General features: G+C 35.1%; 3 protein-coding genes across 6 annotated transcripts in view; 1 reads left to right on the forward strand and 2 right to left on the reverse strand.

Moving 5' to 3' along the window:
* The first annotated feature begins 8,594 nt into the window (after positions 1 to 8,594).
* On the forward strand, positions 8,595 to 16,059 carry LOC111995085 (protein PLASTID TRANSCRIPTIONALLY ACTIVE 10). The gene is made up of 12 exons (XM_024026978.2): positions 8,595 to 9,466; positions 10,907 to 10,966; positions 11,050 to 11,079; positions 11,306 to 11,379; positions 11,496 to 11,577; positions 11,783 to 11,856; positions 12,028 to 12,091; positions 13,223 to 13,315; positions 14,164 to 14,340; positions 14,419 to 14,469; positions 14,624 to 14,775; positions 15,505 to 16,059. The coding sequence occupies exons 1-12, from the start codon at positions 8,693 to 8,695 to the stop codon at positions 15,965 to 15,967; spliced, it is 2,094 nt and encodes a 697-aa protein (XP_023882746.1). The 5' UTR covers positions 8,595 to 8,692; the 3' UTR covers positions 15,968 to 16,059.
* An 818-nt stretch (positions 16,060 to 16,877) lies between these two features.
* LOC111995087 (3-oxoacyl-[acyl-carrier-protein] reductase, chloroplastic) lies at positions 16,878 to 22,154 on the reverse strand. 3 transcript variants are annotated; one of them, XM_065766227.1, is made up of 11 exons: positions 22,069 to 22,154; positions 21,062 to 21,199; positions 19,742 to 19,795; positions 19,213 to 19,293; positions 19,084 to 19,129; positions 18,922 to 19,016; positions 18,798 to 18,830; positions 18,126 to 18,260; positions 17,856 to 17,949; positions 17,273 to 17,355; positions 16,878 to 17,176 (listed from the first exon to the last, which is right to left on the reverse strand). In XM_065766227.1, the coding sequence occupies exons 2-11, from the start codon at positions 21,143 to 21,145 to the stop codon at positions 17,144 to 17,146; spliced, it is 738 nt and encodes a 245-aa protein (XP_065622299.1). In that variant the 5' UTR covers positions 21,146 to 21,199; positions 22,069 to 22,154; the 3' UTR covers positions 16,878 to 17,143. The 3 variants fall into 3 exon arrangements, with proteins under 3 accessions (XP_065622299.1, XP_023882750.1, XP_023882751.1); XM_024026982.2 differs by lacking the exon at positions 22,069 to 22,154 and adding an exon at positions 21,311 to 21,597 and having other exon boundaries at positions 21,057 to 21,199; XM_024026983.2 differs by lacking the exon at positions 22,069 to 22,154 and adding an exon at positions 21,311 to 21,424.
* An 80-nt stretch (positions 22,155 to 22,234) lies between these two features.
* LOC111995086 (transcription factor GTE10) overlaps positions 22,235 to 26,490 on the reverse strand; it is a 7,233-nt gene continuing 2,977 nt past the window's right edge. For both annotated transcript variants that reach the window (XM_024026981.2, XM_024026979.2), the window contains exons 5-11: positions 24,063 to 24,136; positions 23,891 to 23,960; positions 23,694 to 23,774; positions 23,496 to 23,614; positions 23,314 to 23,380; positions 23,054 to 23,184; positions 22,235 to 22,973 (exon numbers count right to left, since the gene is read on the reverse strand). In XM_024026981.2, coding sequence (XP_023882749.1) covers positions 22,701 to 22,973; positions 23,054 to 23,184; positions 23,314 to 23,380; positions 23,496 to 23,614; positions 23,694 to 23,774; positions 23,891 to 23,960; positions 24,063 to 24,136 — 815 coding nt within the window. In that variant the 3' untranslated portion in view covers positions 22,235 to 22,700. The remainder of the gene's footprint in view (positions 22,974 to 23,053; positions 23,185 to 23,313; positions 23,381 to 23,495; positions 23,615 to 23,693; positions 23,775 to 23,890; positions 23,961 to 24,062; positions 24,137 to 26,490) is intronic.

The raw sequence follows: 26,490 nt of genomic DNA on the forward strand, positions 1-26,490 counted from the left end.
ACCTTGGCCTTCCCATAAAAGACAATCGTATAGATTTCGAAACAAAAATGACACACCGACCTTTTTTTTTTTTTTTTTTTTTCCGAAAGGAATGACACATCGGGGCCCACTAATTGTATCTACCTATGAAAGGCATTGATTCCACTGTGTAAGAAACTAAGGCCCATGTTCAAATTTACAATTGTTCCTAAATGAAAAACTTAAAAATTTAAAAAGCTTAAGCTAAGCTATTTCGGTTTTTTTTTTTTGGTGGAGTTAAATTTTATTTGTTATTATTTTCTCTATGTACTACTCTTGCAGCATTGAACTAATCTAAAATCATGTATGCTTACATGATAAATGCTATTGTCCACAATAAATATTAAGTGGCAGGTTGTTATAGGCTATTATCATAAACCAAAAAAGTAATTTTAATAGTGAATTCAAATTAAAACCAATAATAACTTATCACTTACGATTTATTGTAAAAATATTATGGATGTAGCACCTCTCATGCTTATATTAGAAATATGAAGAGTTTAATAGAGGAGGAAAGACAATCCTCATTATGCACCAAACACTAGGGGGAAAAAGGCTTATTTTTATATTATAAAAAAAGGCTCATTTTTAACATTGCCATATAATTTATACTACTATTTAAGTGGTTTCTAGCCAAACGCCTTGTAGTTGAATTGACACCTCCCTATGCACAAAGTGTTTGGGGTTTAAGGGGAAGTGGAAAGAGTTTGAGCTGCGGGGCTAGCAGCATATTGTAATTATCTCTCAAAAAAAATTTAAGTGGTTTCTCCTATTTTGGATCCTCATTTTGTGGTTCAAAAATACCCCTACACCCAATTTTTAAATAGAGACAAAATTGGAGGATAACTAAGTAGGAATACATATCTAACTTCCACATAAAACGTGACCTACAAAATAGGACCACTCTCGTTGGTTTTCAAACTCAACTCTCTCATATTCCTTCAATCACTAGAAAACTCACCACACATTTTTATTTCCTTTTTTTTCCCCTTTATCAAGACTTATATATGTACTCTCTCTCTCTCTCTCTCTCTTAAACGCAATTTCCTTACTAGGCTCATCACCTATGCTTTGCGTGTGCTATGAGGCTCTTTTATTTATTTATTTATTTTGTCTAGTGTAAAGTGAGATTAGGAATTAAGGAAACCGGAAATTAAAAATAAATAAATAAATAAATAAAAGAAACCGATGAGTCTTGATAATGAAAAAAAAAAAAAAATACAACGTGGTCTTGAGGGAAATATCAAAGTGGATTGAAAAGTTTTTTTTTTTTTTTTTTTTTTAAAGTTAATTTTTGTATAAGTTCGTTTTGAAGACATGGATTAGTAGGAGAGTGTCTTATTTTATAGCTATTTTAAGCGGAGTTGGAGATATATTTTTACCAAGTTATCCTCAAGTTTTGTCCCTGTTAAACATAAGGTTTAGGGGTATTTCTGAACTACATAAAAGTTCAGTCCAAAGAGGGGAATCCCCTCTCTCTCTCTCTCTCTCTCTCTATATATATATATATATATTCCCCCCCCAAATGGCAAGACAAATGCCAAAGCAAAACATAAATAAATGTCCTCTCTATTCCTTCTCTTTTTCCGTGAGACATAAGTAGAGATAATTCCTTAGCACTCATTTTTTGTTTTGCATATTTGTATGCGTGTCTTTATTTTATACAAATTTATAATATTGAAAAGATTTTCCTTTGACTCTCTTTTGGTGTTCAAACTTGAAAGCTGAAACACTCTTTTATACTAGAATTGATGTGTATTTCAAATGTTCATTTTGTATATAGAAATATAAAGAAAGAACTGCAAATACAAAATAGTAACACAAATTGTTGTTTGAATTAAAAAAAAGAAAAAAAGAAAAAGCCCTTGAACAAGTGTGTGTTGAGTTATATTTAATTTTATTAGTTGATTTGGTTTAAAGGTGTGTATATTTCTCTTCAACATTGAAAGTTATAAAGTTAAATGTAGAAGATGAATAAATACCATCAATGTGATTGTGTTTATATTTAGGTACGTGTTGATTTGGTTTGGTATATTCATTTCTTTCCTTTTCAAGAACTTGGTTTATACACCTTTACAATTTGGGTGGAACCGTGAAAGAGTGTTATTTTTTGCAATCAATGGTTAATGTGGATTTTGGGTTAAGTTAAAAGAGATAAATGTATAAAAAATTATGACACTGAACAAAAAAAAAAAAAAAAAGTCTCATTACATGCGCAAAGCACATTTAATGAGGCTAGTTATTATTATTAGGCCTGATTTTAGCCCATTTTGGACCCGCTTTTGGGGTATTTATTTATTGTCTTAGAGGTGGGTTTTTATGTATTGATGTATTGTAATTATCGCAATGGTTCTTCGTAAATGACAAAGACGAATCAACATACCAATAAGCGGTAGAGCTCATATTTTGGGGTAAAAAGGACAAGTAGTATACGGACCAAGGTCAAGAGTCATGGCCCTACCATTTGCAATTTACCAAAATGTATGAAATTTTTTATTTATTTTTGAGGTAAAGATAGATATATTATTGATGTAGTTTGTATACAAAGAAGTATAGACCCTAGGGTTAGTTAGGGGAAACAAAACAGTACATATGGCTGGAGCTAAACTATAACAAAACTAAAACCAGTGCTGCCAACTAAACCCAGTGCTGAGGGGGAAATCAGTGCCAAATAAGAAAGCAGTAGCCCACACGCTGCAGGCAGTAGCTATCCAGTGCAAAAACCTAGCAGTTACCCAGTGCAGAGGAAAAAAACAGCGATACCCTACTACATGCAACAGTAGAACTTGACACTACATATCAAGAATTTCTTTGTGCAGCCACAAGGTTTTGGTATTCATGCAAGAAAACAATAGCCCCATCCAGGATGGCTTTGGGATGGGCTTAGATCTTCTAAAAAAAAACTTATGGCGTGCATTCCAAATCCCCTATGATACCGTTGCCCACTTTTCTAGCTCAGGTTTTGATAACCTTTTTGCCAATACTTGAAACAACTAGAAGAAATCCTGGCTTCATTTGGGCATTTTTGGATTTTTCTCGGACATAAAGCCTAAACATTTCTCGCAAAAGGGCACTCCCACAACAAGTGTCTTGCAAATTCAAGTTGCTAGAAACACAGCTCACAGCGCGTATCCACCTTCACTCTCCTTTGTTGCAAGCTTTCCCTAGTAGGCAGGATATTGGAGCAAGCTCGCCAGATAAAATTCCTAACCTTCGAGGGCACATTTAGCTTCCAGATTTGCCTCCGGTGGATCTAGTCCCTACTAGCTGTAGAATGTCCAATCCGGGTTTGTTCCTTCAACCTGATGGCTACTTGGTATGCAAACTTGACTGAGAAAGTTTAGGAGTTATTTTCTTTCCACATCAATACATCCCTGTTTGGATTATCTTGCAATGAGATTGACAAAATTTCCAACCGTGTCCTATGTGCAAACAGGTTGAAAACTTTATCTCAATCCCATAGTAAGGTAGTAGCATCAATAAGGTCCTTCACCATCAAGTTCTGTTGTCGCTCTCTTAGGAAGATTGGCTTATGAGATAGCCACCTATGGATAGACATCTCAATGGAATGACCATCATTTACCCTCCATTGTGCCCCCATCATGAATTATGTCCCTTGTAGCTAGTAAACTCCACCATACATATTATGTGTTGTTTCCCAATACAGTGTCCATGAACGAACAATTAGGGGAGTACCTAGCCTTGTAGACTTGGAAAAATAAGGAATGATTATTCTGGATTAGCCTCCAAGCTTGTTTTGCCAACAAAGCTATATTAAAAGCTTGTATATCCCTAAACCCCATACCTCCTCTATCCTTTGGGTTGCACAACTTTTTCCAGTTTATCCAGTGAATTTTCTTCTCATCCTTCGTTTGCCCCCACTAGCATTTTGCTAGTGTGGAATTAATGGTATCACATAAGGGTTTTGGGATTTTGAGAATACCCATAAAGTAGGTTGGTATAGCTTAAGCAATTGTTTTGATGAGTATCTCTCTACCTGCTTTAGAGATAAATTTTTCCTTTCACCACATAACTCTCTTGGTTATCCTCTCCTGTAATTCTTTAAAGGTGTTAACCTTTGATTTACCACCAATCGTAGGTAACCTAAGATAAGCCTCACACTCCTCCATAACCCTCGCACCTAGTAGGGTCTGGATATCTGTTTTCACCACCTGTCTTGTATTCCTGCTAAAAATATGGAGGATTTTTGTCTATTGATGGCCTAACCCGAGGCAGCTTCATAACGCCTTAGAATTTGTAGCAGGCATTGCCCTTCTTCCACTGTGGCTTGGTAGATAATAAAACTATTTTCAGCAAATAAGAGATGAGATATACAGATCCCATTTGTGCAAGATAAAATTCTATGTAATTGTTGTGACTCTACTGCCTTTCTGATTAGAGAAAAAGGGCCTTCTGCACAGAATAGGAACATGTATGGTGAAATGGATTGCCTTGCTTTATATCCTAGGATGGGGTGATATATCCCTTTAGTTCACCATTAATGAGCATCGAGTATGATGCAGTATGGATTGTTTCCACGGCTAAGCACACCCATCGGTCATCAATTCCCAATTTGAGCATAATCCGTCATAGAAACTCCCATTCTACATGATCATACGCCTTGCAAATGTCTAGTTTAATTGTCATCTACCATTTTTTCCTTGTTTGTTTGTTCCTCATCCTTTGTAAGACTTTGAAGTGTATGAACTATTAACATTGATAAAGTATGCCAAGTCTGAATTTGAATAGGTAACTTGATCCTGTGATAAAGAAGCTTTAGAAAGACAAGTTTAAATTATCAAATAATCACAATGCTAGAGATCTAATCTAAATATACTACAAAACTGAAACATCTAATTTTTTGTAGACTTTATGAGAGCTTATCGCATAAACTTTAAAGCTCTCACAAATTTTCACATTAGCAATATTTTTATTTTATTGTTATTGTTATTTTTACTTTTTACTTTTTTGAAGTTTTATTTCTAAAAGACCCAACTCTTCGACTACCCTCCAACAATTTATGTTCTCTCTTTTCAATCTCATCTACTTGATCACAGATCTTCCTCATCTCTTACTAATCTATTCCTCTCTTCATTTTGTCATCCAAACCCTTTGCCTCTCTCACAACTTAATCTTCTTCCTTTCTCTCAATAAAGATTCAAGCTCCAATCATTTAGAATTCTCAATACCAAATTCGAACTCTTTTTGGTATGATTCAACCCTGCAAAACCCCATAACCAACCCATTATGCTCATATTCAACTCATCCAAACCCTTTTAATCCACCCATTATCACGACCCATTGAAAAAAAATCTAGTTCAAGAAGATGACTAGATCCATCTTTCAATGAAGAGTGTTGCCCCAGTTGTCCTAAATCCAGGTCAAAAGGATAATCATTTAGAAAAAAACTGATGTTGCGAAAAGCTGCCTATTGATATCGTTAGGTCATCTATCCCAACCCAAAATTTCCCATCCCAAAATTTCTCTAGGTTCTTTTAAATTATATGGAAAATTCATAGCACACATATGGTTAATGGAAATAGAGAATTTATAAAGAATCACATAAAATTTGTAATTCATATGGAATTTGTTAATATTTTCTTGCTATTTGTATTTGATAGTGCTTGCCTTTCACAAGATTGAGTGAGAGAATTGAAAAGGAGCTAATAAATAACAGTTTAGAAAAGTCAATCCCACAAAGTATTGTCCATGAAAGTATTATCATGATGTATGCATTTTTACAAAACATCAATATATACGAGACCATCTCTACAAAGTTAGATACATGGACAGTGGGACAAGTCTGAAGTTAGAAAGGGATTCATTTTGAAAAAGGAATGGATTTCCTTGAAAACCTCTAGATGTTTAATTTCCATAAGATTCAGGCCTTGCTCGATTTGAAGTTACAGTCGCCAAGATATCGTGTCTGGAAGAGAGATGACGCATGCAGTGCAGGAAATTCAACAACACTTTTTCTTGAAAAATTCATTTCTTCCAATTCTTCCTCAGTTGATGCTCAGTTGAGGCAACAACAAGGCCTTTCCAACTTTGAACCCATGAAGCCGTTGTGGAGAAAAATTTGGAACTTGGGAGTGCCAAACAAAGTAAAACATCTAGTTTGGCAGGCGTGTAGAGATTCCATTCCTACTAAAGCGAACTTGGTCAGGCGTAAAATTTTGGTGGATGACTTGTGCGAGGCCTGTAAACAGCACAAGGAGGATACGGTGCATGCATTATATCGATGCCCACTGCTTGAACCCCTCTGGAGACGCACACCCATGTGGAATCATGATGCTCTCAAGAGGAGCACCTCTTTCACTGACATTATTAAGTTTGTTTTTGCAGGTGATAAAGAACCGAAGCTCTTTACCTCAGTGATTTGGAACCTATGGAATCATCGAAATAATCTTCGACTCGGCAAACCAGCCATACCGTTGGACAAAGTTCTGGATGTAGCTCGTGAAAAATGGCTTGAGACCTTCCCAAATGAAGCACCAACGTTGCCCCAAAGACCAGTGTTACCTCAGCGATCAGCCACCTGGTCCCCCCTTGGAGAAAACAGCTACAAAATCAACTTTGATGGCGCAACGTTCGCGGACATATACACTGCGGGCATGGGGATCATTATCCGAAACAATGAAGGCCTTCCTATGGCTTTTTTATCACGGAAAATACCACTCCCAAGCACGGTGATTGAAGTTGAGATCCTTGCAGCACGAAGAGCACTTGAGTTGGCTTTGGAATTGGGCTTTGATAACATGGTACTTGAAGGAGATTCTGAGACCCTGATGAAAGCACTAAAACAGGGCAGCAGTAGTTTGACACACTATGGGCACCTTCTACAAGATATTTTATTTTTTAGTTCACATTTCTCTTCCGTGGAGTTTTCCTTTATACGAAGACTAGGAAATGAGGTAGCTCATTACTTAGCGAGGAAAGCAAATTCTCTCACACATATAACGGTTTGGATTAAAGATGTACCACCAGACCTCCTTACTGTATTACTGGCTGATTCAAATGGCCCCCCTTAATAAAATAATATGATGTCTTCTTTCCCCAAAAAAAAAAAAAAAAATTATGTGTATTAGGTTGTAACTTGTGCTAATGCACAGAAACTTCTAACAATAATGACAATGAAGTAGTGTTTTTGACTTCGTGCTGAATATTATGAATGAGTTACTTGATAGCAAAATTAAGAAAATTAAAATAGGCACTTTGACGTAAAATTAAATTACAATTAAAAGCTAATATGGATTTTATTTGGATTTTGGTCCTACCTTAACTTTAAAATATGGATTCTACCACTGTACACTCTTGGTGCGATGGTCACTCCACAGGTACTTATACTTGTGGGTATGGGAGGCAAGGGCCGAGGTTCAAGTCTTTAGGAGAGAGCTTTACATACATATACACTTATATTAAGTTAGAGTAGAATTTCTATTTTGTATATATATATATATATATATATATATACACACACACATATATAGATTCTATTTAGAATCTACCACTTTAAGCAAATCCATCAAAAATAAACATCTAGTTATTGTGCATCCATTAACCAACTAGTCTAGACCAATTAACAACACAATTATTCCAATGTAATTACTTAGAGACGGTAATGGGCTTTATTGAACTCAAAAATTTTCATAAGAGAGTTGCAATTACATATCAAAACTTCAAATACCTTTTTTTTTTTTTTTTTGAGAAGATAATACTTCAAATTCTTGGTAAGCTAAAAAATTATATAAATTGGCCTAAATAAATAAACAAAAAATTGATGTAGAATTTTAATTCACACAATAAACTAACAATGCTATGTCTATATCAAACACTTTTTTGGGGGGAAAACGATATTAAATGTTAATTCACTAGCAGATTGTCTAACACATATTAGAGGGCACTCTTAACCAAATATGTACATGGCTAGTCTTGTGCTGATGTCAATTGCTATCTAATCCCTCTCTTAAATCTATCTCTTTCCAAGTTGTTCAACCAATGAGAAGAAACATAAAACACTCAAAATCATATTATATTATATAGTATTAATTTAGACAAACAAAAAAAAAAAGGTTGCCTTTGCCGCGAAGATAGAAGGGATTCCTCAAAGAAAGATTACAAAATCAATGAGAAAAGTACAGAGAGAAAAATTAGATATTGGATAGCATATTATCAAATTAAACGAAAAAGATAGCCTTTACACTACAAAGATGTAAGGAATTTTTCAAACAAAGACACCAAATTCATTACATTTATTAAAAACAAAAAAATTGACTCTTTGATTTTTGTAATGTAAGATATACTGCAACAAAATTAAGAAAATAAATTGACACAATGACTCACTCGGCACAAAGATTGAAAACTTTAAATGAGATATATGACGTAAAATTGCGAATCCAATTAAAAATCTAATTAAATTTTCTCACAATTTTAGCTATTAAAAATATATATATATATATATATATATTTTTTTTTTTACAATTGAGTGTATCAACTCAGTCATTATGCAAAAATAAATGTACAAACTATAAAAGAGGTCATCACCTTCCAAACACTAGTAACCCAAAAAAAAAAAAAAAAACCACTCTTTATCCACTCAACTACTCAAGTAAAAACACTTCCACTCTCCACTCTCTCTTCATTCATCACAACACAACGCTTCTACCAGGTCCAAATGCAACTCCTCCAAACCCCTCATTTCTTCACCTTCCCTAAACCCCTAAACCCCATCTCCAAACCGCATCAGCATATCCAACCATGTCACTCTCCTCTCTTCCTTTCCAAAACCCCCCCACTTCAACTTCATTTCTCCACCACCACCACCACCACCACCACCACCCCCCATTGCTTCAGCTCCGACGAGTTCCCTGTAGACGAGACCTTCCTCTCAAACTATGCTCCCAAAGACAAAGAAACCGAAGACGAAGCTCGAATTCGCAACTGGGTCGAGCGAGATTGGGCTCCTTGGGAAGAAATCCTAACCCCAGAAGCCCGTTTCGCTCGCTTAAGCCTCAACGAGGGTGAAGAAGTCCCTCTCCAATCCCCAGAAGCCATTGAAGCTTTCAAAATGCTCAAACCCAGTTACCGGAAAAAGAAAATGGAGGGGATGGGTCTCACTGAGGATGATTATTATAGAAAACAGTTTGATTATAAGGGTGAGGTACCTGAGCCTTTGGAGACTTTGTGGGCTACTCCAATGATTGCACAACATGTGGTGCCGAGGGATTGGCCGCCGCGGGGTTGGGAGGTGGATAAGAAGGAGCTTGAGTATATAAGGGAAGGTCATAAGTTGGAGGGTGTTAGGAGAGTTGGGTTGGAGGAGTTGGAGGAGGCACAAATGGTGAGTAATGCTGAGGATGTGTGTTTTGATAGGTACAAGGTGTTTTTGAAGCAGTACCAGGAGTGGGTTGAAGCCAACAAGGATAGGTTGGAGGAAGAGTCTTATAAGGTAAGGAAATTTCTAAAGCTACTATAAATTTCATGACTTTACAACACTGATGTGGAAATGAATGTGATTGGGGACACTTAGATAACACGATAAATGAATCTCTCAATTACTTTTTAGTGATTGATAACATATGAGTTTGTAAATCTTATGTGGAAAATTTTGTAGTCTCTCTAGCTTCATTCATAAGATAATGTGAGATTGGAAACAATGAAAAGGGTAAAACTTATGTATAATTACTGTAGCTTAGGTTCGCAATTAAATTCAACTATGTGGCTGAATTAGTCAATGCAGCTCCTTTTTTCTGTAAAGACAATTAAATTCAATCATGTGATTTATTGGTCAATGCAACCATATGTTAAATTTAATAGGAGTTTAAGGTATAGCTTCTAAAGAATTGTACCTAAGTTTTGCCCCAATAAAAAATTATAAAGATGGAAACTTTTGGTTGTGTTTCTTGTTTTGTTGTGTTTAAGTGCTTATGTTTATTGTGATGTTTGTGCGATTATGGTGATGTAATTCATTTAATGCTAGCATGGTTTTATGGTTTGTTAGTAAGCGGGGTTGGACTGAGTTATTCGTTTTGAGTTGGATTGAAGTTTATGTGAAAAAAATTTAGTGTAAAGTTGGCATTTTTGTGGGGATTGTAATAATATTAGAAGGGTAATTATTTTTTAAATGTTAAAGGTAGCTTTGGGGGCTTTATATGTGTAAGTGAAATATTTCATCCCAAAAAAAAAAAAAAAAATGAAGAAGAAGAAAACTTTATGAATTTTGGAGTTTACAACAATTAGGGATTATTAATTGAGGTTGATATTGTCAAATTGGCTTAAGTTTTCCATAAGTTTAGGATTTTGAATTTGTATATTGTATGGAGTCCAGCTGAAATATATGGTTGTGAATTTGATGAAATCGCCATTCATTTTGTGATAAGTATGTCAAATAAGTATATTCTGAATTTCTGATTAGTTGGCTACAAAATTGGCTGAAAGCTTTAGTCCATCTGGACGGATTGGGAGAATTAGGCATATAAAGATTGAGAGTTTTCAAGATGTATGTTAGAATTATGATTAAAGTTACCATTTCCTAACAACTTGAGCTTTGGGAGAATTAATAATTTAACATGATATCAGGCTAGGTGGTCCTGAGTTCAATCCTTGTCTCCACTCTACCTTCCATCTAAAATGTCAAAAACCCATGTGTTGGGCCTCACTTATTAAGGGGGAGTTTAGGCCCACATGTGAGGAGGAATGTTAGAATTATGGTTAAATGATTAAATTCATCATTTCCTAACAACTTAAGCTTTTGGGAGAATCGGTAATTTAACAATATATATTAAATTTATGTGCAATACTTGAAGCAACTAACTTTACTACTCTATTTTCTACAAGTTTGAGTTGTCCATGCAGGAGACTAATATGCATGTTTTTAATGCCTTTACAGTATGACCAGGATTACCATCCTGGTAGGAGGAAAAGAGGCAAGGACTACAAAGAAGGAATGGTAACATAGGTCACAAATTTTCTGTGTTTAGTTTAATTTGGATTGGGAGAAATGATGACATTTATGATCCTTGTTTTCTGCAGTATGAACTTCCTTTTTATTATCCAGGACAAGTAAGTTGTTTTGCTCATTCTCTTTCCCTTGAGCAATCTCTCTCTCTTTCTCTCTCTTTCTCTCTCTCTCTCTTCCTACTGGAAATTGTACTTATAGGTCTCATCCCAATAATGCATATATCGACTTGTGTGTCCTCCCTACCATCCTCATACTAGAAATATCATCTACTTGATGCTATATGCAATTTCATGGTATGGAAAGTCATTCTGGGAAATTTCTATGCAGATTTGTTCAGGGAAGGTGACTACCTTGCACCTTTATCAAGGAGCATTTGTTGACATTGGAGGTGTATATGATGGGTAATAATTCCCTATGCTGGTATTCCTCATGGTTATGTTTTAGTAAAATATATCATACATACCTATGAGTAATGCAAAAGTTTACCTGTTAATTCATGTGTCTTGATTTGTTTCAGGTGGGTCCCTATAAAAGGTAATGATTGGTATTGGATTCGCCATCACATAAAAGTTGGTATGCATGTCATAGTTGAAATTCTGGTGAGTGTTTAAGACTATCAGTACTGGACTTGTTCCCCACCCCCCCCCCCCCCCCCCCCCCCTCCCTCCTTTTGTTTTTGGGAGTTGGGACCAATTATCCCTGAATATTGATTCCCTTTGTTTATACAGCATCCAGGGGTTAAAGTCATTATAAGAAATTGACCTTTAACTAAGGTTCTCATTGTACATTTCATTGTTTTTGCAGGCAAAGCGAGATCCTTATCGCTTTCGATTTCCTATTGAAATGCGTTTTGTCAATCCAAATATAGATCACCTGATGTATGTAATCCTGTACTTCTGACTATTGTCCACACTTTCAAGTCTATTTTAGAATATTACTGAGGTCAATCTCTATTCAGTCTAACGATAATTAATGATCTTATTTGATACTGTCTATACCTCCTAATTTGCTTACTCATTTATTTTTGACACTTGTGTCCATACTTCCAGCTTTAACAGATTTGACTATCCACCTATATTTCATCGTGATGATACTAATCTAGATGAATTACGGGTTTGTACCTTTCCTTTTATATAGTGCCACTATCTCTATTTTTCTACCTTTGATATGTCCATAATAAGTTTATCATATCTTTACTCAAGTACATGGGTGGTTTACAAGAGACTACTAAAAATTAAAACCTAAGATTACACAAATCTTCTGAGTATTTGAGGCCAGATTAGTCTGTTGGACCCAGGATTTTAAACTAGCGGGGTCAGAGTATAAAGAAAAAAGAAAAAAAAAACTTCAAATAGGCATTCATATAGTATTAGAAAATTATAAATATACAAAATCGTTGTTTATAAATACATTAAAATGTAATCATCTACCAATAAAGACAAAAACAAAAACAAAATAATGTTTTTTTTTGTTTAATCTAGGTTGGCTAGGATTTTTTTTTGGGTTGAAGTTAGAGCATTCACAGTGGTAGTGCTAAATATTTTAGCTTTTAGCACTTCAAAAAGTTACTTTATCTATTTTACCACCTCACTTTACAATACACCCAATTTATATTAAATGATTTTTTTTAATCACTTCATTTAAAATAATATAAATATCTCATTAAAATAATAAAGAAAAAGAGAGAATTTGAGTTTTTTTAATTAAAGGTAACAAGTTGCTACAGTCAACTGGTATTTATACTAGTTTACTAGAGTTGCAAAAAATTTAGCTTTAACTTTTCCAATAACACATGATTTTGTGGTTTGTGGGTGGTAAAATAGTTTTTTTGCTAAAATATAATAACTATAGTGAATGTTTTTATTGTTTTTGTTAAGTTTTTTGGTTTGATAGTTGCTATTTGGGTTAGGCTAGTTAGGCTGATTGGGGAGAAGGGGCATAATGTTTTGGAAGGGGGGCCCAACTACAAAAAAGAAGTATATAATATCTATTAAAAAAAAAAAAAAAATCGGACCCTTGGGGGCATCTGGGTCCATCCCTGCTCCTAGCTCATTGGTTTATTTAAAGAGGCAATGGAGAAGGTTTCTATTGTTCCAAACTTGTCAGTTTTGGATACATTTTATATAGGAAGTGGGGCAATCAATTTCTTGCATGTGCAATCTGCTTTAAGATTGTATGTTTTCTTAAAATTTGTATTTTTTCAACCATCCTTATGCTTTTGATTTTGAATGTCTCCGTTTGCAGCGTGATTGTGGAAGACCTCCGGTTCCTAGAAAAGATCCAGGAAGCAAACCGGAAGAGGAACCTTTGTTGTCAGATCACCCTTATGTTGATAAGGTATGTTTTTTTGCAAGGAATTCTTTTTTTGAGAAGTCACTATATTATCAATGTTATGATTCATTTGTTTTCAATTGAAGTAGAGGGGCATATGCATACATATAAGAGAAATGCTATGTCTACAGCATTTTCACAACAAATCCTAAGCGGCAGGTTGTTATTGGTGGGGCAAAAAAGTCATTTCAATGGTAGATTCAAATTATAACCAATAACAACTAACCACCTACGATTTGTTGTGAAAATGTTGTAGACGTAGAACTTCTCTACACATAATGTTACATATTTATGGCAAGCCTCACTGAAATGCATATTCATACATGTGTACATTATGACTGCACCAGGAGCTGGTTGCCTATCACATCTTAAGGAAATTTTTTCTCTCTGTCAGTAGAATTTAGAAATTGTGGATGTACATATACATCATTTCATGTTATATTTGCTCCTTTCTCTATTAGAATTTAGACATGTAAGAAAGTTATGTAAGTGTATGTGAATGCATCATACATATAAATTTCCTCCCTCCACATCTCCCTGCTAGCTCATGGGACTCTTTCCTTTTGATGTTTGCTGCTGATTTCATATGCACATGCAGTTGCATGAACTCCCTAATGTCTTAATTCATTAAAGGCTAAAAAGAACAATGGAGTACATTTTAGAGAAACATATAAAAACTATCTTAGTGGACCTTTCTCTTGTGTCTTTAGTTTTTAAATTCTTTGATTTGTTGCAAGTTATGACTGATTTTCTGCCATCTTTGAACAATTTTGTGTGTATGATCAATATTTACCATTGTCATGGTCATCACTGTGGACTTCAATTTTTTTTTTTTTTTTTTTTTTTTTATGCAGTTGTGGCAGATACATAACGCTGAGCAGATGATTTTGGATGATTTGGAGGCTAATCCTGAGAAATACAAAGGCAAAAAATTATCAGAGTTAACTGATGATGAGGATTTTGATGAGGAAAACAGTGTCATACACACCAAAGCTTATTATAAGAAAACTTTACTGCCAAAAGTGATTCTGGTGAGCACTTTTCTCCAGTCATTGTATTGACTTGTATGCTGTTGCATTCACCTGCTTTTTATGTATATTAATTGGCAGAAAACAAGCGTTAAAGAACTTGACTTGGAGACTGCCTTTGCTGAGCGTCAGGTTAGCCGTTCCCTTTAGTTTTTGCATGTTTCTTGGTCAAAATGTTAGACTACCTCAACTATTTGATATTTATATTTTCTTTACATATTGCTTGATTTTCCATTGCTTTGAAATTTGAGAAGGTCCTTTCCGTTTCCTGTTCTTGTGGATACAGCACCATAATAAACTAAGAAGGGAAGCAGAGGAAAGAGGAGAAAAATACAAAATTGACAAGCTGAGACGAAATATTGAAATGGATGAGTATGACTTATTACATTGGCGTAGATCATTTGAAGAAAGGGAAGCTTTGATTAGAGACATCAGCTGGTATTCCCATTGGCATTATTATATTAATACTTGATATTAGATCTCTCACAATCTTATTGACCTCTCCTATTGGGTTCTCTCCATTATGGTGCCTGCAAATAAAGCATTTTATTTCAATTTGACCATCATACACTAGAGATTTCCAATTTCATATATACTGAATTGTGGGTAAGCTGGTCTGCATAATTAAGGTAGTCAACTTTTCCATAGAGAAAAGTAAGTGATGCTGACACGTAACTTTTCCACAGTTTGTTCCTGGAATAAAGTTCGTTTGCCAGCGTTATAATTGGATTTATATAATATAGATGAAGCATTGATATATGGTGATTTGAGTTTCCACTCCTTATATTTAATTGTGCGACTGCAGAGATATCAAGCTAATTGTTAGACTGATTTCATGCTTACGTGAGATCAGACTAAGTTTAAAATTTAGATAGCCCTGAGCCCTGTGATGGTCACTTAAATAAACTTAAATTAAGCAGCGCAACTAGGTTTAGAGGCATGCATTTAGTTCACAGAAGGTGAATTTCTACTTTAGGATCAAATATTATTTAGAGAATCCTGCAATGCAGTATCAGTGAACATTTTCAGACTAAAGAGTCCTAAAATGTATCTTGCTTTGCATTTTCATGATGTTCACTACCTTCTGTTGCCGATTTTCTTTAGCTGTCCCTTTTATATACTCCTTCTTTTACTTACTGAAAGCTGTACTGTTTTTTTCTGTGGCAGCCGTCAAGCTCTTGGTCTACCATTGGAAGAGCCAGGAAGGTATAAAGATGCCAGTTTCTTTGGGAAGGATAAATATGACCCTTCAAATCCTCTATATCGATATGACTACTGGGGAGAGCCCAAGAACTCAGAGGAGAGTAAGCAAGAGCGGATGACAGATGCCCACAACAAATCTATTGTGGGTAATGGCGTTGTCTGGTATGAAATGTCATATGATGATTGCATCAAGCAGAAGATGAAAAGAGAAGCTGAGGAACAGGCTCAAAAACAATCTGATCGTGAAGATTCAAAAAGAGACCATGATGAGGATGAGGATGAGGATGATGATGAAGATGACGACGACGACGACGACTATGATTTGTTCAGCATTTTACGAAACTATAATGTTGATGATTCAAACCAACCCCATGTTAATGGGACTGAATCTTCCAGAATGTCAGATGAGGGTATATTTGAGGATTAGTTCATGGTATAAGCGAGTATTAGAGCATGGTTTTCTGTACAGTTGTTTATATAAATTGTTAATGAGGAAAACCCATTTACGGTATTGAGAAATGCTCTTGTTTTTCCTTTTGGGGAGAGGGTCTTGAATATTATGTGAAAGTTGTAAAGAGATACTTCTTCTGGGGTATAACTTAGGTTCTTTAAGTTGTTAGCTTAGTTGGGGTTCGAGGGATGCCCCAGTGATTCCAACACCTCTTGCGGCGGGTTCGAACCCCACCAACCGTCTCACCGTATTTACCTAAAAAAGAAAAAGATAAAAAAGAAGACAAGTTGTAAATTAAAAGTATTTTTTAATTGTCTTTGCTATTGATAAGTTACAAATATATATCCACTGAGACTTGCATTACATGTATGGTCTCACTGTGTTCGACAGTTCTTTCAAAATTGCAAATTTATTTATTTATATGTTTAAGTTTCAAGTTTAAAAACTGTATCCATCTTACTCTACATCAATGAACCGAACTGAAATTCAGGAAGGCCTAATTTCATTTATTTGGATTTAAGTGGTCACAACAATCTTGTAAATCTTAGCTTCTGCTTGACATTCCAATCTTAAAACTTTCATCTTTGGAATTTTTTGTGCTAGTGAGTCCGACCCATCACTATAAATCCTTGAAGGTTCAAATCGAACTAGTAAATGCTCTCATTGGGTTGCAAATAAGAAAAATTTACAAACAGGTGTTGGTCTTGGGCCACCAATTCAATGCATAGGTATTTGCTGCATGCATGCCTTTTACGATGTTAGCCTCACACATTTGTTGGATCCACTTGTTATGAGAGGCCTTTTGCATATGACAGGTGGATGAGATAATTATTTTGCACATCATGCAATTGTAAAAAACCCATTTAAATACTAATAATCAGAAGCATGATCGAACACAGGTATTAAGTACTAACCTTTAATTAGGGGGTAAAAATCACATTTCCTATACTTCAATTATATAGTTCAAACACAAAACCTTCTTGTTTCTGCTTCATAATTAACTAATTACTGCTATTTTACTCCCAAAAAAAAAAAAAAAAAACTAATTACTGCTACAATCTAAAACTATATATGATGAAAATTGATAAAAAGGCCTTTGTCAGTCAGTTTTCCTGGAAGAGGAAGCTGGCAAGGGTCTTGGGACATGGCTGTCTACATCACCATTCCTCCATCAATTGTAAAGACCTGCAGTAGAGCAATACAAGTATTACAACTTCTAAACAGGAGTGAAATATTAAATGGTGGCCAAGACAGAAAAAAATATCATTTGCTAAACAATACCTGCCCAGTAATGTAACTGGCAGCTGGATTAAGCGCCAGGAATTCCACTAGTCCTGCAACTTCTTCAGGTTGGCCATATCGCCCTGCAAGGACAGTTAAAATTTTAGATAAGCAAGCATAGTATTAAGATCTGAAGCATTTCAATTTCACACAAATGATTGAATACTGATAGTAAAATCAACAAAGCACAATCATCTTATAGGATCTTGCTTCAACTATCAATTAGTTTATACCACTGGAACAAATGCAGAACAGCAGAAACATGTGAAACTCTTACCTTGACCCCCCAAAAAAATGGAAATTCTTCTGTAGTATTAATTGAACCCCAATGTTAAAAGTTGCCAACTGACTGAACTAAAAACAATGGATGACTGGGGCAAATCTGAAGGGTATGAGCTACAGGCCTTATCAATGAAATCACATCATAGTTGTTCCATTGCTTATAATTTTTCTCTCATAAATAATTCTTAAGTAATTACAATAGATTTCATAATAATGCTCAAACAAAAGTAGCGATATATGCAATTTTTATGATAAAGCAATACCACCATTAACCTTAAGAAGTTATCATTTTACATCTCACCTAAGGGGATGGTCTCCAAAATTTTCTTCTCTATGTCTTCTCCAAGCTTGGCAGTCATATCAGAGGAAATAAATCCAGGAGCCACAGCATTAACCTACAGAAAGAGAGGTTTTTCTTAGTTGCAATAGGCAAGTGGATGCAACATAAACCTGTGAATAAATGCTAACTAAAAGAATAAATTATACTTGAATAGCACAGGAAGTAGCATTGGAAGTATGTTGGAGTATATCTTGTAACTCAAACATAAAGGTATTCATCACAGATACTTACATTGATATTCCTGCTTGCATATTCCTTTGCAACACTCTTTGTAAACCCAATTACTCCAGCTTTTGCGGCACTGTAGTTAGCTTGTCCAGCATTGCCAACCAGACCAACAACAGATGCTATATTGATTATTCTTCCCTGCAAAACAAAGAGCAGAATGCAAAGGATGGAGAAGCAAAAGAAGAATGGCCTGGACAAATAATTTAAGTATAATTACTCAGACAAATAAATTTCAACTGCATTTGTCAACGAGAAAAGTCAAAGCTATATTGATTAAGCTGAAACCTAATTTAAATGCATGAATCACCAGATGAGGCTTTTAGTCTTGGTTTTTTCTTCTTCAGTGTTTGTTGTTGAAATGTGTAAACAAAGATTAGCCTTTTGTTTTTGTTTTTCCCTATTCACAGTTATGAGGTACCTTACAAATGCTTGGCTTATGGGCTATGACCATATCTAGCTCCATCACCCCACCGAAGGACCTGATTCCACCATTATCCCCACTACAACTTGATTGATCTATACATATTGCATCTACAGGTGTTCAATCTGTGTTACAATTGTACCGTTTCGGAATATTATGAAGTTGTGACGCCCTATTGGTTTTACATCATGCCTATTCATTTGTTTAGATCATTTGTCTCTATTGTCAAAAACGAAAGCACAGATGATGAATACCTTTTTCTTTTTTATCATAATTTTGGCAGCAGCCTGCAAAAAGTATTAACAATGTAGGTCAAAAAACACAGAACCAAGCTTGAAAACACAAAAACACTAGATAATCAATCTCCTGAACACACACCTGTGTGCAGAGAAATACACCAGTAAGATTCAGATCAATAACCTCCTGCCATTGGGATTTTTTCATTCTCATCAATAATCCATCTCGTGTTATACCTGAAAGATTTGCCAAACAATTGGTGGAATTACCAAAAAAGAAAAGAATAGCTGAAATAATATTAACCTGCATTATTTATCAAGACATCAACTGTTCCCCAAGCATCAACCGCCTGTAAATATGAGAGTTGAGTGACATTGCAATGCAAACAGTAATTGAAAGGCATTTCCATCACTGTAAAGTGCATTTTCTTACAGTTTTAATCATCGATTCCACATCTTCTTCTTTTGAAACATCACCCCCAAAAGTCAGAGCCTGACCACCACATGCCACTATCTGCAAGAAAAGACATAAGCATTCACTCTCTCATGACTGAGTAACAACTTGGTGTAGTGGTGTAGCCACTTAATATTTACAAGCACAATTTTATTATTACTGAGAGATGGGGTGGGAGGGGGGAGGGGGGAGGGTCATGTTAAAAGAGTTATGGAGATCAAAAGCTCCTCTAAGAGTAGCCTTCTTTGCATGGACTGCAACTTTTTTTGAGTAAAATTGTGGCTTACACACAATTTTATTATTAAAGAATGATATAATGGAACAGTTACAATAAATAATCTGGCATATCCAGATTACTGAAGTAGCAGTAAGTACACACAGCCACAAACAATGGTGGCAGGAACTTATAAGCAATCAAAGATTGAGACAGCAAACCAAGAAGTATATATATAGACACACACAAAGAACGAAAGAGAAACACAAACAGAAACAGAAAAAGAGAGCACACCTCCTTTGAAACTTCTTCAGCCTCCTTTGATGACCTTGAATAATTTACGAGGACCTGTAACATGACGGAATTGAAACGTACAAGAGATATTCACCACTACAACTCTTATAAAGCTTGACAATGAGCATGATTGACCACCTTCACCCATATACCCAACCTTTATTATAACTAGCAAGTAGTAACAATCTGAAAGCCAAACATACTTGAGATACCAAGTACCTTGTTCAGATTGAAGCACTAGAAGCATAATATTCAAACAAATGGACATATAACTGATTAGAATAAAGCAATACATGAAGCATTCTCATCATTTCATTTGCATTATTCAGATAAAATAGATCAACATACAATTATGCTTCTTGGCATGCAACATTGTAACTCAAAGATGTGGTAAAAGCATAAAATCCAGTAATTAAACGTAATCCTCATAAAATCACCTACCTTAATTTTCTAAAGAACATGTGTTAGAAATATCAAAGCCCAACGTCCAAGCCCATTCTAATTGGTCTAGATTCAGTATACTAAGAGCTACTTGTAGTGCAGGTAAAATGACCCTACGATTAGCAGCCTAGGTTTAGTCCTACTCTATGAAGCAATGGATATTGACACTGACATGAGACAAGACACAGTGACACGTCAATTCTTAAAAAATTAGGACACGACATGGTGGGATACCGCAATTAATTAATTAATATATATAGCTATATATATATATATATTTATTTATATTCAAATTTTATGTTTATTTATAGATTCTCAATTTTCAAAATAAAATAACAACTATCAAATTATTTAAAAACATATTTAAAATTAAAAGAATAATTTTTTCAATAAAAAAATAATTTCTTTCTCGTAACATAACGAGGACACGCATGCAGAAGTGTCCTTGACACGGACTCATGTTAGACACGGACATGTTTGGGGTTTTGAAGTGTCCATGTTTCTTAGGTCCTATAAATTATATATATATACCCCAATGGGCTCATTGTAACACACAATTCTATAGTAAAGTTGTAAAGACTTAGCTACTAAGGCTTTCTACATAAAATCCTTTTCTCTTTTCTGTCTCAATCCCAATTCCAACAACAAATTCTAACATAATATTAGATAGAGCCTTTTTTCTAACATGCTTCCAAACTTTGTATTGCATAAAATTCAAAACTCAAACTTTACCAGTAATTATACTTTCTTCCACTGAATTCACACACATTTACACTTTTTCTATACCATCAAAATGCTAGTATATGTTTAGAATCAGAGATGAACTCTGTTTCAGTAGTTGAGGTTTCTCAAAGAGAGAGAGAGAGAGAGAGACCTTACAAGGAGCTTTTCCAAGAGACAAAGCAATGGCCTTGCCGATACCTCTGGAAGCTCCGGTGACAATAACAACTGGAGATTCCACATTCCGTTCAACACCTACACTCGATTCCTCTACCGCCGCAACTTGAGCTCTAACACCTGTGAATTTCACCAAAACCTTATCAGCATTTGAGGCATAGATACATTATAATAATAGAGCAATTGAGTTTGCGATACGGAAATTCAAAACAATGTAAGAAAAATTGAGACCAGAGGAAGTTGTTGCGAATGGGAGGGTATGGAGGATATGAGGCGATCGGAGAGAGGCGGAGAGTGGAGGCCGTAGGCTACGGAGGTGAGAGAATCGGCGGACGGAGGAGGAAGAGAGTTTCGCCGTGGAATTGAAGGCCATCGAAAAAGTGGCCGCCATTGAGAATCTGAGAAAGCTAAGTATAGTCGCCACAGAGAGAGAGAGAGAGAGAGTTGCTCACAGTGCAGGCAAGTTTTTCTTTTTCTTTTGAATACAAGTCATGCTGGAGCTCATGTTATGAACTCAATTATATATATATATATATATATTCTAAGCTTATTGGTTGATTAGCTCTTATTTTTGATTAATTTATTCTTTTCTACTGAGCAATCTTATGCTCGAGTTTATTCATAAGCACCTTATTATGTTTAAGCTTAACTTGTTTATGGATCAAAAATAACATTAAACTTGACTCATTAAACAAACTTTTTTCCCAATTCATCTATTTTTTTTATTTTAAATTTAGACATTCTATTCTTTTACTAGTCTTTAAATATTCTTTCTTTATTCATCTTCTTTCCCCTCCTTTGTATGAATGTTTTTGTATGAGATAGAGAGAGAAATTATACGTAATTATATCTCCCTCTCTCTCTCTCTCTTTACTAATTCCATATTAGGAATAATTTGATAGCGGAGGGATTTAACTCAAGACATTTCTACTAGAAACACAGGAAATTACAATTATAACATTAAGCTATAAGACGAGTCTTAAGCGTACATTTGATAGAAGCATCAGATGCAAGACATCATGTTTAGGTTTTTCTTCAACTCAACTGCAGCACTTTCCAATAGGCAATAATGAATTGGTACAAAGCGTCCAATTCTACAACTCTACCCCTCTTTGGATTCCCCAGCCAAAATGCTCGGGCAATTTAAGGAAGAAATTAACAAAACAAGAAAAAAACAAAATGCCATTTGTCTCAGCTTTTGAACATTTTACAATTGGAACTGGACCTCTACGGCTCTACCTTCACTAAAATTTAACACCACTAACTACATATATGAATTTCATTTTTACAAACAAAAATTGAATATCCTGATTGATACATCTCTTCCATCAAAAACCCACAGCACATCCCACCATGGGTGACAAAGGAATCATATGCCAATAATTCACACCTCATCCCAATCCAAAACCAAAAATTTATCTTAAAGAACCCAAACCCAAACCCCATTCCAAACCCATGGTTGCTGACCATGCTTCGTCCGTTTCATCTTGAAGCACACAATCAAATTGGCCCTTAAGCCAAAACAATGTAAATGGAGATCCAAGGTGCATGGCCAATGTTCCACAAGATCACCATTTTCAATTCTTGCTAATTGGTACCACTATTTGAAGAAATTAGTTAATTAATCAATTTCTCCTTCCTCAACATCATCTGTTGGTTCTGGAGCACTCGTGGGCAGTTCAACTTCTTCTTCATCATCCTCATCATCCACCTTCATGTATAGTCCAAGTTGTTCCAGAGGGTTCCCCTGCAGTTTGAAGTTATATGGATCTTGAGACTCATCTAAGATTGTCTCTTCTCTAAAACTTGGTGCATCTTCATTATGTGAAGCCCTAAGCATTTCTAGATCTTCCAAAAAATGACTGTTCTCATTGATTTCAACAGTCTTCTCCATCTGCAAAAAGCCAGAAATTTTCTAAAAGCATTCAAGAAAAGGTTGTAGTTCACTTCTACCACATGGGCTGTACATCTTACCTTTAACAATGCCTGACGTGCAGCTTCTCTGTCCAGCTCCCTCTTCCTTTTGGCCTCAGCTGCAGCTTCTGCTTCGGCCTTCCTTCGAAACTCTTCAGCAGCCTTGGCCTCTGCTTGCAACCGTGCTTTTTCTAATGACAAAACACAAAGCAAAAATCAATATCTAGTATGGCTTAGTAACCGATTAGGATAGGCTCAAGGCATATAAAAAAGCACATTGATCACACAGAAGTGAGGCTTCAAGATAAGCAGATGCTGACCTTCTTTCTGCCGCCTTTCAAGTTCCTCTCTCTCTAATCGGAGTTTTTCGGGATCCACCTTTTCACCCTGAACCCAGTATCACATGGTAAATAACAAGTAAAATAAAGTACGGAAGACAGTTTGTAACATACATCTAGCTTCTAGCTTAATATAGGGTAACAATCGTATAGGAGCAACCAACCTTTTCAAGTGCCTTTTCTTGTGCTTTAAATATGGTGTCCACAAATCGACGCTTCAACAGAGCTGCACGATAAGCCTTGTCGTCGGGAGAGACTTGCCTCTTAGATGGAGCACTCTCCCCTATAATGTTACAGCATGAAGGGTGAGATGATGCCCCAAAACTAACAGCAGATAGTTTTCTGCATGATTTCATGCTTACCATCTTGATGGCCATCTGCCTCAGCAGAAATTGGCTTGGACTGGGAGTCCTGCTCAACTAGCCCCATCCCATCTATTGAATCTGTACAAGAAATAGGCCATCAAGCTTCAGCAGATTCACTATTCTAAAAAGAAGACAAATGCCACCATGTCATAATTGAAGCACATCCCATGTTACTATATAACCTAAAGACTCACTGTTTTCAATTTCTGCGTCATCAGGATCACTTTCTTTCTGATATAGATTTGATCCAGAACCCAAGTTTTCCTGCCACAGAAGAGATGAGAAAAATTCTCAATGTGAGAGAGAGAGATAAAATTTCAATCAGCAGAATGCTCATATGAATTTTTCAGAGATATTATGACATACCTTAATAGCACTAACAGGAGCTGAAGCTTTAACAGCATCAGGTTCACTCCCAGAAGAACTGCCTGAATCTGAATCTGTAAAAAAGATAGCATACAAGATTTCAAAAAAAAAAAAAAAAAAAAAAAAAAAAAAAAATAAACTAAAATAGTAACAAGTTATAGAACAATCATTCCAACTACAAGCACAATTACATAAAGGCCTATATAAATTTTCATAAGCCCACTTTGGAAGATAGTTGATGAGCAGCAGCTGAAACATATATGTCATTACCAGTGCAAATGGCCATTCAATGCTCTCTTCCTCAGCCAAGAAATTTAATTCCTGATATATATATATATATATATTTCCCCCCTTCTAAAGAGCTCAATAAGTGCAAATAAGCACAACCTAAGAGAGGGAAATTCTTAGCTTCACCCCCAGCCTACCCTGTAAGTCAAAAAGTCATCAAAAAGTTTTAGGAATTAAATGCACTGTTAACATCTAGACATCTTTAGGTCCTGAAAATATATCCATTAGGACCTAGTCACATCAGCGTGCAAATGCATTTCAACTTAAAATATGAAGTTTCTGTGCATTAAAATAGTATATAAAACTTCATTCATTCATTTCAAAACAAATGGGCCCTGGACCTTCAACAACAAAATTGCTGACAAAGCACACTCTGTAGGAGCTTCCAGCAAACAAAAGCCAATAACCACATTACATTCAGGGAAAATCTACAGGCCATATTCAATCTACAAGTAAAGCATTTTCTTTGATAAGTCAAGTAAAGTCATTACATGGCCTAAAGAACCACAAAACCAAGCTCTAGGAAAACTAAGCCGGGGCAGAACTACCTGCAACCTTAGGGGGCCAACACTCCCCCCACCCCTCCCACCTTAATAAAAATAAAAATAAATAAATAAATAAAAAATCCCAATGGTCCTCTTAAAAAAAGAATTTGAGAGAAATAATGAACTTTCCATGATTTCATTTTACATTGAAAATTTTGCTCTTATATCAGTTAGTGTTTTTGTTCATTTATAGTTTTGAAAACTTCATTGGTTCCATCGTAATTTTTTTATTTACTTTGGTAGGCAATTTGGTAATTTATATTGAAAGTAAAATTTTTAAGAATTTCACTGTGGAGATGCATGATAATAGATTAATTTTATTATATGAAAGATCAAGCTAGACATTAGAGTTTAAAAAATGATAACAGCTCTTAAAAAATTAGTAAAATATATATACACCATAGAATTTGTTAATTATGACTTATTCTAGTATTACAAAATTAAAATATATAGCACATTAGGGGTTTGTTTTGACTAAAGTATCAGTAGCATAATGAAGAAATGAACTCCCAATTTAACAGTAACTAAATATATTTGATGAGGTGGAAAACAGACTTCAACTTATCAAAGGCACAATAGGAAATGTTTATACGAAGAAAACCATAGGTTTCTTTCTTAGGTAAAGGAATGGTTTCCAGCTTTTTTTTTAGGGGGGGGGTCCTTAAATTTTGCATTTATTTTCATGTTGGTCATTTTTAGCAGTACTGCGTTATATAAGAATACAAATTTTACGTACCACATTTTGTGTTCCACTTTCTCAAAAAAAAAAAAACATTTTGTGTTCCACTTTATTTTCCATTAATCACAATTTATCATGTGTTTATTTTTTTCCATTTTAAATTTTGGCTATTTTATAAAGAAAGTTAAACAAATATATAGCAAGTTGTGATTGATGGAACATAAAATGAAACACAAAAAATGGTACTGATGATTTGTATTCATTAACAAATCAGCATTATTTTGGCACAAATTGGCGTAAATTATTTTTAAGTAATTTTTAATGTTATTTAGTTTTTCTTAAACAATTTTTAAAGTTACATATATAATTTTCTTATAGATTAAAGATATAATAAAAATGACACATTAACCAAAAACCAAATCTCTCATCTCATTTCTCTCCATCTCTACCTCTCTATCTCTCTCCCTCTTTGCCACCCTAAGACACTACCGAAACCACCCCATCTCTTACAAAGGTTAATTGACAAGTTTAACTTATTTGGATTCCTCTCACTTTCACTTGTAGTCTTTCTGTCGAAGCCTTCAACACAAGACCACATTTCAAGACTTAAGGCAATGCTGGTTAATTAATCAAACTGCCATAACAGTCCAATCGAGTTTATTATGTCACTCAAAGCCCAACACATATAACCACTTGGTCCACTCCTATAGGAACCACTAGCATAACCTATTTAGGTTGTATTGAGGTAGTTTTAGGGTTCCTTGGCAATGTTGGGTTTAGTAATGTTATTTGTATTTTTTGAAAATACGTGTGAGTAAAAAAGTATGTGAAAATACGTGTAATGTTGTTTAAACAACGGTAACCAACGGGCCCTTAACAACTGGGATAGACATTTTTTTTTTTTTTTTTTTTTTTT

This window comes from Quercus suber, unplaced genomic scaffold, assembly GCF_002906115.3.
Source record: "Quercus suber isolate HL8 unplaced genomic scaffold, Cork oak 2.0 scaffold_24, whole genome shotgun sequence".
Taxonomy (NCBI): Eukaryota; Viridiplantae; Streptophyta; class Magnoliopsida; order Fagales; family Fagaceae; genus Quercus; species Quercus suber.

Excerpts from the sequence above, each read along its gene's own strand:
- LOC111995085 (XM_024026978.2), top strand. The coding sequence starts at position 8,693 with ATGCAACTCCTCCAAACCCCTCATTTCTTCACCTTCCCTAAACCCCTA. Across the intron at positions 10,967-11,049 it reads AGGACTACAAAGAAGGAATG|TATGAACTTCCTTTTTATTA; the intron begins GTAACATAGGTC and ends TGTTTTCTGCAG. Across the intron at positions 12,092-13,222 it reads CTAATCTAGATGAATTACGG|CGTGATTGTGGAAGACCTCC; the intron begins GTTTGTACCTTT and ends CTCCGTTTGCAG.
- LOC111995087 (XM_024026982.2), bottom strand. The coding sequence starts at position 21,470 with ATGGCGGCCACTTTTTCGATGGCCTTCAATTCCACGGCGAAACTCTCT. Across the intron at positions 17,950-18,125 it reads ATGCAAGCAGGAATATCAAT|GTTAATGCTGTGGCTCCTGG; the intron begins GTAAGTATCTGT and ends CTCTTTCTGTAG. Across the intron at positions 17,356-17,855 it reads TTTGGAGACCATCCCCTTAG|GGCGATATGGCCAACCTGAA; the intron begins GTGAGATGTAAA and ends CTGTCCTTGCAG.